This window comes from Lasioglossum baleicum, chromosome 13, assembly GCF_051020765.1.
Source record: "Lasioglossum baleicum chromosome 13, iyLasBale1, whole genome shotgun sequence".
In the NCBI taxonomy this organism is placed as follows: Eukaryota; Metazoa; Arthropoda; class Insecta; order Hymenoptera; family Halictidae; genus Lasioglossum; species Lasioglossum baleicum.
Genome location: NC_134941.1, coordinates 4635787 through 4650912, shown reverse-complemented (window position 1 = coordinate 4650912; position 15126 = coordinate 4635787). Strand labels below are relative to the sequence as shown.

General features: G+C 37.5%; 1 protein-coding gene across 1 annotated transcript in view; it reads right to left on the bottom strand.

Annotated features, from left to right (window-relative positions):
• Positions 1–14919, bottom strand: part of Dpr1 (defective proboscis extension response 1) — a 467695-nt gene extending 452776 nt beyond the window's left edge. The window contains exon 1 of the mRNA XM_076436345.1: positions 13686–14919. Within this exon, the coding sequence (XP_076292460.1) occupies positions 13686–13761 (76 nt within the window). The 5' untranslated portion in view covers positions 13762–14919. The remainder of the gene's footprint in view (positions 1–13685) is intronic.
• Between the last annotated feature and the right edge of the window lie 207 nt (positions 14920–15126).

The following is a 15126-nucleotide window of genomic DNA, read 5'->3' as shown; positions in this document are numbered from 1 at the left end:
ATCTAATTTCAGTTCAAATTTCGATCTTTCTCTTTTAAACTAAACCTACCGCCACCGGTGAAAATGACCGATTACAGATTTTTTATTTTACAATTATTGAATTAATAAAAAGTATTTCATAAGAAATAATTGTATAGATATAAAATATCTGTACAGACAGTAGAAACGTTTAATTTAAAAATATTAACCAGCAAATTAAAATAGACAACAAATGTTCGCAATGTCATCCTGTACATCAGCGTATTTATTTTTAATGTTTCCTTTGTTAATTGGAAAATGATAAACAGTGTGGTGGGTGACTCGAAAAACAGAGAGAGGAACATTTACATTTTACAATTTCAAAATTAACACACATCGCATAGTGAACGATAATACATACAAAATTATTATTTCATATTGTCCCTAATATAATTGTACCTGCACTTTTCCCAACCCCTCGCGTGCAATTTAAACAAATATTTGCAATGCAGGAAAAACAGAAAATGCCGCAAGAAATTGTGGAATCCGTTCGGGTTGTTATTACTAGACTGCGAATCTTTGTGCAAAATAAAAATTGTTTACATCAATTACAAAGAACAGGTTCCAGATAGAAGCGATATTCTTTTCTCTATAATTTTAATAAGTTGAGCCTAATAAATGAATGTTCTCGAATTCTTTTAATTTGTCAACTGTGTCAAATTGCACCTACTCATTTTTGTCATAAATGCATAAAATCCGCAGTCTAGTTATTACTACACAACGGATTATATGCACTTATGACAAAAATGAGTAGGTGTAATTTGAATCAGTAAAAATATTAGAAGAATTTAAAAATTCTGTCATATTATTTTAAACCCTTCAAACACATTAAGAATGAAAATAAATTTCTATTTGACTCCGGTCTGTTGCGATTCAGGACGAACATTTTTATTTTGCATGAACATCCGCTGTCTAGTTATTACAAACTCCAAAATATTATTACGGTAGATAGTTGTTCTACTTTAACGGATCCTGTTTTTCAACGTGTGCAATACGCCGTTGAACTAGCAACAAGCGGCAACTTTAATCACGTTAGGGCCATGTATTCCATAGCTTACGTTCTTGAACTTGAGACACTATTTTGAGTGTACATAACCCGCGGCGTTATTTGTGTGTGTGCATCCATGTGTCCGGAAGTTAGCTTTGCCTAGGGCGCATCTAAATCTTCATCTAATTTGCTAGCGTCCATAGGCAGAGTTGCGCTAATACTAGACACATTACCAGCGAATTGTCGTCATTGAACTATTACTGTTCAAACAATCTCAGTATCGCAGTTTACTTGCTATCACAATCCTCCGTGATTTGTGCCCTCTTTGCTTGTCTAACCAATTCTCAGTGCACTTACTAACGAATTTCCATAGGGTTCCGTCAGATCTAATCACTAAAACTGAATGTAGCTTCAATGCTGTATTAGAGATATTGAGTTGATTAAAAAGTGATGTCACAATTTTCGGTAAGAAGTGAAACGTTTTCCAGTGCTAGATTTCGATATTCGTAATACAACCCGTGGCAAGAAATCTTCGATCGCATTTTTCGAATTAATTTTTTTAAAGTTGAACGAAATCAATTGAGCTTTTCTGACACGTTGGAAGTCTCAATTTACTAACAAGGGATACTACCCAAGTGTAACACGCAGATCATTCAAATCGGTTAACGTTGCTATGAGCAATAAATATTTTAATGTTACTGAATTTCGTCTTCACGTGATCGTCTTGAAATGTTTATCGCTCATAACAACGTTAACCGATTTGAATGCAATTTTCACCGTGCGTACAAATAAAACTAAGGAATACAGTTATATTAACTTACCGATGTAAGTTTTTAAAGATTTAGCTTATTTTACGTGAAAGCATATAGATTTTATAATTTCGTTATAATATATAACAACAATATTAACACAAGTTTTGAATAACACATGTAATTTCTATTTAGTTGATAAATCCTAAGTTTTATACGGTTTTTTTTCTTAAGGGGTACGATTTGAGCAACCTTACCTTATTTCGATGGAGAAACAACCCAGTCAAACAGCAAACGTTGCCACGAGGAAAGAGAATTAGCTGAGATTTCATTATCGCACCTGATTAGCAACATGTTAGTTCAAATATAGGATGAAACGGTGGAAATTATCCTAGGTATTGCACACGCTGTTTACTTGCAAATCATGTATTTCAATATCATTGTCCGCCGTCGACCGCGATACCTGTTACTCAGTATAATCGGAATAATATTTCATACAAATTAAATTCACCGTTGCAATGTTAATTACTAAATTATAGTTTCTGCGGCGGCAGCGTGCGCAATAAACGCATTGTATAATGCGACGATCAGGGTAGGAGGTGGGTAGAGGGGGCTGATAAGGCAACGATAACGAAGAATATTGCAGTAATTATCTCGTCGGGAACAATGCGGCCCGCGTTTAGTATCGTGGAACCGCGCGGAAATTTCGATCTGATCAATATGCACATAGCTGAGGCGACTTTCTGGAAATGAGCACGGGATCTCGCGCGCGCCACCGCAAAAATCTCCATAACCTTTCGCATATAAGTGATCATAAATCATCGTAGTTTCCCCGGGGTTGCTTCCGACGCTTCTCCGCGAGACCTGACACGAGACTTCTGGCTTTATATCGCGAGACCGCGGCCTCTGTTTTATGTATTACATAAGTCGAGCGCAGAAGTGTGCTCACCACTCGATAACGTTTCCCATTTTACAGTGTATACATATATGTACATGCGTGATTACATTGCATCCGGCCTGCTCAGTTTTCCATGGATCTGTTAACGGCGTGATTCTTAATTTCGCTCGCGTGTGTCGCTTCATACAAACTGCGCCGCAACACAGACCGCTGCATTTCCATTCTAATTCTCGAAAGATTCATGTCCACATGCGTCATGAATTTCGAGCTATTTCTCTCTACTTCTTGATAACGATTGCTGATAATTATTAGATTGCACATGTTTATGCAAATTTGTCGGTATATACTGTTTTACTAGAGTGTTAAAGGGATCGTAAGTTTTGTATTACACCTTCGAGGTGCTAGAAATAGGCTACCGCTCAAATGTTTTGCCATCCAGCTTTTATTGCTATAATTACTTCGCGTGGAAAATGCAAAATGCACGAAACCTACAAGTTTATTACAAGCAGTAGGAGTTTGCAGTTAGTGCAATGCTTAATAATGTAATTTTCGAACTAAGACTACAGTAAAACTAAAGTAAATTTTATAGTTGATATGATACAGAATTGCTCGAGAGTTACTAGATCATTATAATTTGGAATAACCCATTTATTTTCTCAAATTTTATGAACCAATTCGAAGTTTAAATTGTGTAGTGAATTTTGAGTTACCCTGTATATTACATCATCACTATTTAATATCTGAGATATAATCCCAAAACCTAGTCATGTGCTTGAATTTATTTTTGACCTTTACATAGAGGTAGGCAGTTCATTATTTTTTTATTTGGCGAGAAGGCATCATTTTATTAGTGTTTTTCTAAAATATTATTAACTCTTACACCATATTCGCTTAATATGTATTACAGTATTATTTAATCCAGGGCATGAAACTAGAACGTACTATTTAATTTCATTTAACAAATTAAAAATTATTAGAAATATTTTCATTGCTTCAAAGTCGATGTAAAATTATTAGGTTGCAATACATTTTAATTTACAATGGAATGTTAGAAGTAATCAAGGTTAAAATTTACAACCGCGGAGGTTTTTAATATTGAATGCCAGGGTTGTTATACACGTTGAATTCATTGAAAATACTCTGCTGTATAATCCCAAAGCTTCATCAAATACTCGAGTGAAAAAGAAAAATGTGTAGACTCGCTGTAGATTGAGTTTATCGAAAACCGTGAATTGTTTCTGAATCCAAGAAAACAAACTTTCAACTGATAAGTCGGGAAAAGACTAGGGAATGGTGTTGGTTCTTACGGAGAGATCGATATTTCTCTGGTAGCATGTCGGTGTGGTTGCGGAAAAAAAGCCGCACGTCATGTCAGTGCATGTTTTCTATCAATGCGCAACGGAAGTTTTGCTGGTAGCAGAGAGCAGGTCAGAAATGATACTCTTCTCTCGTAGGAAGATTTAACAAGTTTTTCCCCGATTGCCACTGCCCTGGAACTACACGGAAGAAAGTAATCCTGCTCGACGAAGCGAAGTAAAGCAGTGTCGTGCCATATCAAGGAGAAGGTCCGCTCCAAAAATTTTCTCGTTTCGAAAGAAAAAAGCAACCGCTAAACGACTCCTGGCACGTGACGCTACCCGGTGAGACAGAATGAGAGCGTGACGCAAAAGAAAATGAGAAGCCGATTCTATATTCCTTTTCTTCAGTTAGCGGAATGATGAACTGAAACTTGCCAATCCGATTTAACGTTTCCCTTTCGACCGTATTTTATGATACTGTATTTGCCTTTGTACACATTCCCCCGAGTACGGGTTCCATCCTTTGTGCGCCGTTCCAGCCAACTTCAAGCGGAAGCAGACATTTCTTATGGAGCCTACTTGCTTGCTAATATACTCAATCTTTCTTCTCTCGACACGTATACATCATACTTAAGTCTCGAATACGCGATCATCCATTCAACACTAGAATAACACTAGAAACTGAAGAATTAAAAAAGTGCGATTTCGGCTTCATTTTTTAGTTGGGGTGGGAAAAAATTGTTTGTATCCCAGCAGTTACAATTAGGTCAGAAACAGTATGAAATAATGATTTTATTATTGTTCACTGTGCGATGTGTGTTAATTTTGTAATTGTAAATTGTAAATGGTCCTCCGTTTTTCGAGTCACCACCACGCTGTTTAATATTTTCCAATTAACAGCGGAAATATTAAAAACAAATTTGCAGATGTGTAGGATGACATTGAGAACATTTGTTGTCTTTTTTCATTTTCTGGTTAATGTTTTTAAATTAAATGTTTCTACTATTTCTGTAAAGATATTTCATACTAATCAGTGATTTAGAAAGATGTATTATAATAATAGAACACAATATATGTATATAACTATAAAAATGAACATGGTGGCCCAAACTTCACTAGACTACCTATAATTAAAATTTCTTTATAAACGACTGAGAGTGACTTTATAAAAGGTATTTTATAGGGGACCGCGCCCTATATTCAGATTTTTAACGAATTTATCATATTTATTAGTATTGTCCAAATCGTGGATGTTCATAATACCCAACATGTATGGATTATCCACAGAAATAAATGTATGGGATAGCACCCCATAAATGCGCATGTTTATAGTCTCAATAGTCATAAATCGAGCAGAGATATTAAACGTTTAAAACAAAAAACTGGGTGGATGGAACTTCAAACGGTAGAAATATTTAAAAATTTGTTGAATATCGGCACGTTGGTTGCAATAATCAAAATTATTTAAAAGTGAAATGAATTAAAATTTTAATTTTGCAACATGATCGACAGTTCAGTCATAAATTAAGAAATTTCCAGCTCTAGTTTGATAATAATAAAAATTGTGTACAAATATATCTTGTATAAAGCAATCTACGGTTATGTTTATTATACATTGTGTGCCTGAAAATATTGCATGTAGAAAGGAATACGAACTAATATTACCTTCTGAAAAAGTATCTCAGAGGTATATTATTACAACGTTTCCCAAGGTCTAGTTTTCGACAAATTGGAGTTTGAAAATCCATCTACCGACGTCCGTACACAATGTCTACACAGTACACAAGCATAACTACGGAGGGAACAATGTTGCCGGTGAATGCTGCTGTCAGTTAAACTTGGTTTCAGTGAATTCTTGTCGATCAAAACTATATCAGCGGAAACCGTATCGGCGATTTTGACATAACTCGATACGGGTTCTCTAAAGAGTAGCTTCATCTGTTGCATTGCTGTTTCTTTTCCAAAATCTATTGGAAAAGCACTACTACTGTTATAATTATTTTCGACAGTTTGCTATTAAGAACATCTGAATAGATCGTAGTGCAAATATTTAAACAATAGTTTCCATAATGAATGGCTAGACTGCGGATTTTTATGCAAAATAACATTTTTCTAAGTCGATTGTAAGAAATGAAAGCTAGATAACACAATGTATTTCATCTTTCAATAATCTTAACAAAATGAAACCAAAGGGTCCAAAAATAACTGTCATTCTACAATAAAATTTTCTACGATAAAAATCATTCATAAAAAGTTATCTACACAAAATCAACAGATAATATCTACACAAAATATAAAGAAATGATTAGAACTTTTTGGTTACAGATAATAGTTATTAGTGTCCAAAAAATTAGATCATCCTCGACAAGTGTTATCGATGAAGAAAAACTGTTTCGATCACTCATAACAGTTATCAATGAAAGAAATTTATTTCTACAGCTCATAACAGTTATCACTGAGAGAAATTTATTGCGATCGCTCATAACAGTTATCGATGAAGGAAATTTGTAATAGTTATTACCAATACGATTTTAGTCGATGAAATACTTGTTATTCCACGACTTTTTTTTCTTTTTGGTCATAACAGTTTGGGTCCCTGATCCATTTACAATTTCCTATTTTCACTTTCGTTTTTCATTCTGATCAAGATAAGTAAAAAAGGTTGCAAAAGTGCTTTGACCTTGAATTTCAAGTTCAAATCTGTTTATTGCAATTGCATTCTACGCATCATGCACATTCACTGTACATTGATTGCCACCTAAAATACGTAGGTCTTTTTAAACAATTTCCTGTTTGGAAGTACTTCTTCTTATCTAATAGATGTTGAATTATTGTAGTTCTTAGTCTCATTATATTATTGATGGGTTGATATCGTGCTCCGGATCCCTTTGGTTTTGGCGATCGAAGCCAATGAAAAGAATCTTAGATGTGTCGAATTGATTGATATTCATGAGTACATATTGAACATGGTCCCGTCGGTAGTATAAAGCGCGGATGAGCCGTCGACGTGGCCAGAATCTTGTTTGTCCCGTGTCGCCGTAGAAAATTATGCGCGCCCGCTGTTTGAGCTCTCGTATTTGTGCGGTTGTCAGCTACTTTCGATTGCGTGCGGTTAGCGATGCCTCCCGCGGCGCGAATTTCACCCGAAGGGGACCGATTTCGAGGCGGATAAATGAAGGAGGAATTGCCGCTGCTGCCGGTGGTGATAGTGTGGGCTTGGTTCGGGCAAAAGGTGGCGAAAAGCGGGCACGAGAGGGGCGGGGGAGGAGAGTACGGGGAGAAACGTGGCACGGGGATACATTGCGGTCGATTACACAGGAAAAATCGTAAGCACGCAAACCACTTTACGATTCAATTCGCCGTGGTAAATCACGCGTGAACGAGAATCGATTTAATGTTCCCTGAACGCGTGCACGTGATGTGGACAATGCGCCGCTCCGAAATACACGATGATGAACGAGCTTCACCCGCTGCCGTTGCCGAAAGTTGGTTATCGCCTAAAGATCCGATTTGTACGTTTCTACTTACTCCCATCCACGTAATTGCGCAAACCCCGATTTAATTTCCTAAAAGTGTGCAGAACAAATCGGTCTTTCAGTGAAGTTGGAAAGATTGGTTTTGTAACGCAAATTTAGAAAAAATTGTATTTGGTTTGAATTGTTAGGGAAATAATTAGACTGTGAATTGGGTGGGTAGAACATAAAAGAGAATACAATAACTTAGAAAAATTTAATACTCTGCTTATTTTCAGCTCAATAGAATCATTCAGAAAAGGAAATCTACATGTATATTGTAGTTTCTATTTCTCGCAATTAAGGGGGCATTCAAGTTTCTCGTTTTCAAAAAATCGATTTCTTTAGTGTGCTTTCTTTAATTAGTTTTTTCAATTTCACTATAATAATATGCGAATATGTGTGTGTAGTAGTTAGCTCTTATCATAAGAATACGTATCAATTGTGTATGCATTATTTTAGTTTTTAAAGTTTAGTGTAATTTCTACTACTTACTTATTTCAGTATTAATAATATGTTTCATCAAACAGGAACCCCTTACATCAACTAATTCAGCAGATAAGGTGTAATTCTAAAAAAGGTATTATTTTAAATTTAAGTTATTTTACACTCGATAGTAATTTAATGCACACACAAATGAAATGAACTGTGGATGTACATACTACTTTGTACTTTTGGTTACAGTACAAAGTCGATAATAATTTGATATAGATTTGTTAATATCGAGATAAAATACGTTGGAGATTGCAACACATTAATTTCTATGTAGCCCTTTGTTTACCACGAGCATGAAGCTCGGAAATTCGTGGTACACGCTCGCATTCTAATGCGTTTGATATTATGTCTGGTCATTGGTCAGTGTTTCTACTTCTAATAAACTCTCATGATGATACTCTATTACAGGATTTCCATTGATGCTATTATCTTTTATCAGCTTATACGAAGTTGTTGTGGCGGGCAAACAATATCATAGTACTAGCCACATTTACAAACATTATTATCAACTGGATCTGGTAATGGACAGACACGTGAACTAAACGTTCTTCCCCCTGCACCAGGTAATAAATTATCAATTCTTTCAAATCGAAAACAAAAGCTGCTGTGAATAGAAATATGTACTATGTTTTTGATTCAGGTTTGCAATCATTTGTTCCGATGCTTTACATAAAACGTAAATACATTTAACTGGTATGCTCACAGTAAACATATTAACGTATACTTATTCGTTAAAGTATAGGCACGTGGCGCTTCTATTCAGAAATCTATAACTCCAACGGTATCCAAAGTAATAACGAAGTTGTTAAACTGAAAGTTTCTGTAGAAACAAATTAAGAAGGAACTTTAAAATCAAATTTAAAGTTCGCAGGAATGAGCAGAATTTTAATTACAATAACTTACGGAATTATAAATGTGCTGCTGATGAAGTATCTATCCAGGAAGATCGATTATTCATGATGTACTCTCACGTATATTTTCATATGCATTGTCCAAAATATTATTTTACATTACGGTTACAAACTAGCTAGGTAAATTATTTTGTATCGTCGATTGACACATTGGCAACAATTGTTAAGCTCCAGTTTGTCGATGTTCTCCTCTCCATTATCGGCTTATTAAAGTTTTATTTTCGCACAGCATGCATTTATGATCATTTCAGAGCCACTGTCGTTTATGTAAACATTGATCAGTTAACCTGGATGTACTTTTTATGATGTACCATGCTGCAGCACTCATGAAACTGTTGACGATTAATTGATTGTTTGTCGAGCCAAATGCGAATCGCTATTTACCATTCTTGTTTACGCACATCGCGCAAATATAAAAATGCAAAACGCAGACTAAATTGTTATGCGCATTGCTTCGAAAATAGGCTGAATTGAATTCCTATAAAAATCAAATAATTGTTACAAATTAAAAAGTTAAACAACTATAGAACTACTAAACGAAGTTACAGGAACATTTTAAACAATATCTTGAGATAGTTGATAATGTTTAATAACGTTTTACATATTTTATAATCTAATGAAACTTTTCATCGCAGTTGCTCATTTATCTCTGGACAGTTCCATCGAGTTGAAAGGTAGCTAAAAAGGTTATTTTACATTAAATTAATTTGTCGCAATTAATAAACATAATTTTCTTAGTTTTTTGAGTTTTTGTATAGCATTGGGTAATTTTGTGTAACATTGAATGTGGACATTGTGAATTGAATTTTCTACAATTTTACGCAATTAATTCTGTAAAAAAGAGCGAAAGCCCTCGGAGTAATCTAAAAATTTAATTTTTTAAAGCTGGTATGAAAGAACATTTTTATTTTCTGCAAAAATCCGCAGTGTAATAATTAAATACATTTCACTCCCACTAAATTCAGTTTGGATTGAAGCACTCGTTTTGTGGCACTGGTAAGATGGTGAAAGAGTTTCGAATCGATGAGGTTCTGTTCGATTATGAACGATCACGAACGTTTACGCGTGTCCCCATGAATTAATTGATTAAGTTGTCCCCGTGAAATTTCGTTTCTTGCCACTTGAGCAGCCGCGTTCCTGTGATTGCACAATTACGAAGCGGTGATTACTTGCTTTGCCACGGCCGTGTCACTGTTGCCCCGGACATTGCATTTTCCGTCGAATGGACATTCGACCGCAGTGACTTTTAATTATTCAATTAGCACGCATACTCCGCAAATCGTTACAGCGCAGGGGTCGCAGGCCTGTTAAATTTCGAAACACTTCGGGTGGAGCTCATGCGCGCATACTCCCTTAGAGCCATCATTCACGACAACACGTTCTTCCCGGTGTTAATGCGTCAGAATTCGATATTAATGTGGAAGATGGAAGACATCGACGCAGCACAGGATGTGCCTAGAACGGGTGACCGAATATTGGCGGTCTACCCAACGTGTACTTTAATGCTAATAGGCGATATATTATTTCTTCAGTTCATTAGCCCCATTTACATCCTGGAAGTTTCTGCAAACTTCAAGAAAGTTAAGACAGATTTTCTCTCCTCTAACAATGTTTTGATGATAGGAAACGATTAAACACTACTTTTTTGCATTTTATATGTTAAGGTGGAGTGGGGTAAATGCGTAAACGGGACAAGTTCATTAATTGGTTATTTTTATTATAATATGAACGAAATTTCTCTAGCTTTTATTTATTAATGTAGTATAAGTTAGTATGAACTATTCTACATAGATGTCGCCCAAGAATAAAGGTGTTTTCCTCGCTTAAATTAACCAATGCCAAACAGTCACGTGCGAGGTACACGTACAACTTTGAGGTTACCCTGAACGTGCAATAGTTTACAAGTTATTAATATATTCTGTGTTGTTATTTTAGCTAAGTACAACAAATATTGATGTAGGTTTACATTAATTAAACCGTTTTTATTGTATTTCTTAAAATTTATTGAGAAAAACATTAAGATGCACTTGCCCCGTAAATATTACTACACGGGGCAAGTGCGTACTATCACGGTGGGGTAAGTGGGGTAAAAACTAAACAATATACTTATGCAACAAGAAGCATTTTACAGTAGGCTTGTTAAATCATTCTTTCCTTGCCCCGTAGAACTTGAAACAAGGTTCGAAAGCATTTTCGATTTTTCAAAATGACAATTTTCAAGCAAAATTAGAATCCTACATAATACTAATTCATCAGTAATAACTGTGGCAAGAGTTTGATACCAACACCGTTAAGTTTTTACATACCAGACTGAAAATACATCGGTTTAAAGTCCAAAGACTAGAGCGCACTTAACCCACTCCACCTTATTGTTCTCTCAATATTTCTATGATATATGAAAACATTATATTTTGCTACAAGACATGTACAAAACATGTACATAAATTATATCTTATAATAGTCTAGATTGTAGGAAAATGGTGGACACAGATTATAGATCTTTATAAAGATAAAGAATTTTTCGGGAAACGGCGTGAAAGCAGAAATGTGTGGAACATGTTCCCGGAATTATATCATTATGTTATTAAGAAATAATGAATTAGTCATCGGCACATCTAATACATACTAAGCAGAAATTTCTCGTTCCGAAACTTAAGCTCGGTTCGTTCGCTTCTAAAGTGCTTCATAAACTGCTGAAGTGAGACACTTCGGCCTGCGAGCTGCCGCATTATGCAGGAGTATGGAGACGTGGAGGTGAATGATGCGTCCTAATGCATGTCCTATATGCTTGCGCATGAAGTTGTTAAAGTGTTGAAATTAATTGTACTATCTGTTATGGTTGCGAAGTTATTACTACGTGAATCTGAATGGAGCACTAAGCATGAAAGTCAAAGTAGTTAACGCTGCCGAAAGCTGTCATTAGCATTGCTAGGTTCATGGAACTGTTCGAATCGTCAATTAGGGGTACCGACAATTCTGACAAACTGTATAACGATTCTTCGTGCAATTTAAATAGCATACATTTCCGTACAGCATGTGAATATATCGAGATCTTCCATTGACCATTTAAACTGACAAAGAAGAAGAACAACAATTTATTTTGACCTCTAATTCGTTCAAAATTATTGTTATAATTAGACTGTGGATCTTTGTGCAAAATTAAAATTTCTGTATGAATTACCAAAAATTGAAACCTGATAAGATATTCTCTCTTTTTTTAGAATAATAGATTGAAAGGAACATATTAACAGTCTTCTCTTTTAATTCTCTTTTAATCTTCCTACTACAATACACTTCCATATAACGTGATGAGAAAATTGTTTCAAAGACTGCACACACGTATTTTATGTATGAGTAAATGTATAAAGAATTGTTCAAAAAGACTATGCACTTGCTACCCCAATAGATACATACGTACAATTTGTTTAAAACAATTTTTTGATCACCCAATATTGTCATGAATGCATTAAATCCGCAGTCCAGTTATCAATTATTACACAGTTATTAGGCATACATAACCGTATAATCATGCGATTAAATGATGTACTTAGTATGACGTAGCTGGAAATGCATACTGGAATAGCTGGAAACTGTCCGACGGTAAATTTGAGGTTGTCATTAGAACTGTTCGAGCATCTAAAGTATATTTGATATTAATTAATCTTCTCTTTACTCTTTACTTGCATAAGAACATTAACATTTATCATTCAAATAAATAAAGCCACTATATGTAGTCTTCACGCGCATAGTACAGTGATTCCAAAATTTATGTTGCACTTTAAGGAGCAACTGGATAGTCATCCATTTTTTAGAACTAGTTCCCGAGAAACCGTCTGTGAAAGAATTTTTCAGGTACTCGCCTCTCGTCATTGTGTGTAGGACTCTTTGTTTTCCATTTCTTACGTGAACTCTGCTCTGAATTGTGTCCGCTTCAGCTCATTAGAGATTAAAGCGATACACAAACCGACCGTTGAACACTACTGTCTTAAAATATGAAATTTTATGTGGACACTATTTCTGTTTTTCGATGGAACAATATCATTAATGTTAATAAAGAACAGCCACAAGAATTGAATGAAAAGACTCATTTTAAATGTCTCTACTCTACTATATATTTCGAGACATCTGAAGCACATTCTTTAATTGCAAATTAATATCCCAGCGATTCCACTAAAAAATGGAACAGAGCTTTCAAGTATAATCCTTCCCATGTCCAACAGAAATGTTCAGAACATGAATAGCATGAATGAATAACAACGCACCCTTTTAGGACCAGATTGCGACACATAACCGTAACAAAAATATAACGTTCCAAATCCAAAAGAGTGTTGAAGACGACACTGGCACAAAAGAGAATAACAGACTAACTCCTAAAGTATCTTAAAAATTTTTAAAAACTCACTTCCAGAACTATATTGTGACACATAAACGTAACAGAAATATACCGTTCCAAACCCAAAATGTCGTATTTAACGGTATAAAGGGCGTGAGCTCGATTTCATAGCAATTTCGAAAAGTGTCGTGACTCGATTGAGACTTATTAATGCAGTCTCGCCGAAATTGGTGGACGGGCGTCTACAGATAGCCCGGTCGAACCGGCGAGCATTTCAATTGAATTCGCAGGTTCTTGAGCAAAGTGGTGAGCGTAACGCGAACTTCTCGAAAAGTAGGCGATGCATGCGAATGCATCTCGTTGAACGGATGGTGGTCCTAACCGCGCGCGATCCTCGAGGGCGAGTTTCGCCGGGGTAATTGAACGCGTTCGAGTGGGCACGTCTGGGGAATGTTTAAGAATGCTGTGGGTCTGGTCACGTACCTTGGCTGACCGCGATCCCTTCGATAACCAGTAGAAAACCAGCGAGTATCAGAACGGCGAGCCAACGACACCACATTTTTAACACTTGGTTCACACGTTGTATCACCGTCGATCGTTTCCCACGTTGGACCGTTTCTGGTCAGCGCGGCGCACACACCGCTTCCCGAGAACCGAAAACCGAAACGACGCCGGGGATCAGGTTAATTCAGCTTTAAAATCGGTGTTTCGGCCTGCGGCGCCCCTTCCGCACCCGCGGGTAAACACGCTACTCTAGTTACACACTATACCGAATTATGCAACTTGCTCCAGTTACCGCATTTCCCGGTCGCAAACACCGTACCATCTAAAACATTCTCGCGCGCGCGGATCAACCGACGATCATCATTCCGCGGTCGCAGGAACCGGCGCTCGCGTGTTCCAATAGGGTTTCAATGAGAATCGAAATGGGGCAACGACCGCGAGACACGTCCACTACCGAAATCAAGTTTTCCACGTATGTATCGTCGCACACTCTTCAGAATTACCGGATGATCCAACCGACGACGGTATCCACCGAAGAATCCCGTGGAGCGATCCAGCGCGAGACGGGTAGAGAGCACCGACGATAAATCGCGCGTCAAATCCCGCGGATCGGTTCCCGATGCATCAGTGGGGTGGCTAAGACCGCAAGAGCATCAACACACTGTAAAGTACCACACGAAGATTCTCAAGCAGGCCGTTGCGTCGCGTCGAAGCAGAACCGTAATCCGCTGCAACCGCGGCGATAACCACGCTCCCGGGTTTCCTGGATCTCACGCGAATCCGTGATCATCGCGATCACGCTCGTGTCGCTTGTCTGTAGCATCTTTTTCACCTCTAATTCATCCCTAGACCAGCGATCACCCACGAAACGCGAGGACACTGATAATTATTCTTTTTCACGCGTTTTTTTTTTTTAGTTTAATTTCATGTATCCTTCGGGATTGGTAGAATTGACGGCTAGGCAAGCGAGAACACGCGCGAGAGTGCACTGTACTGAGACGCGTCTTCGTCGGCCTCGTCGTCGACGTCCCACGCGACGACGTTGAACGCACATGGACCAGCCGCGTATACACGGATGCGGGGTGCCGCTTGGCGTCGCGGCGCGAAGTGATTCTGCGGGGGACCGTTCCGGATGCACGCATGCGCCCGGGTTGCCGTGCACCAGGCGCGGACGGGTTACGCGCAGACCACTTCTACTTCACGCGTTCAAGGGCCGACTGGTCCGGTGCAGCGGTGCAGGAATGTACCGCGAGTCTCTCCTTGTCTCCTACTAGGGTCAGCTGCTATAGAATCCTACGCTGCGATACGATCTTTGAAGGTATCATCACAGGGAGTCCTGTGTTCGGCAAGAATCCCGGGAATTCTTGTTCGAGTGGACGCGACAGGAAACGTTTATGCTCGCACCCATCGCCAGAGTTCA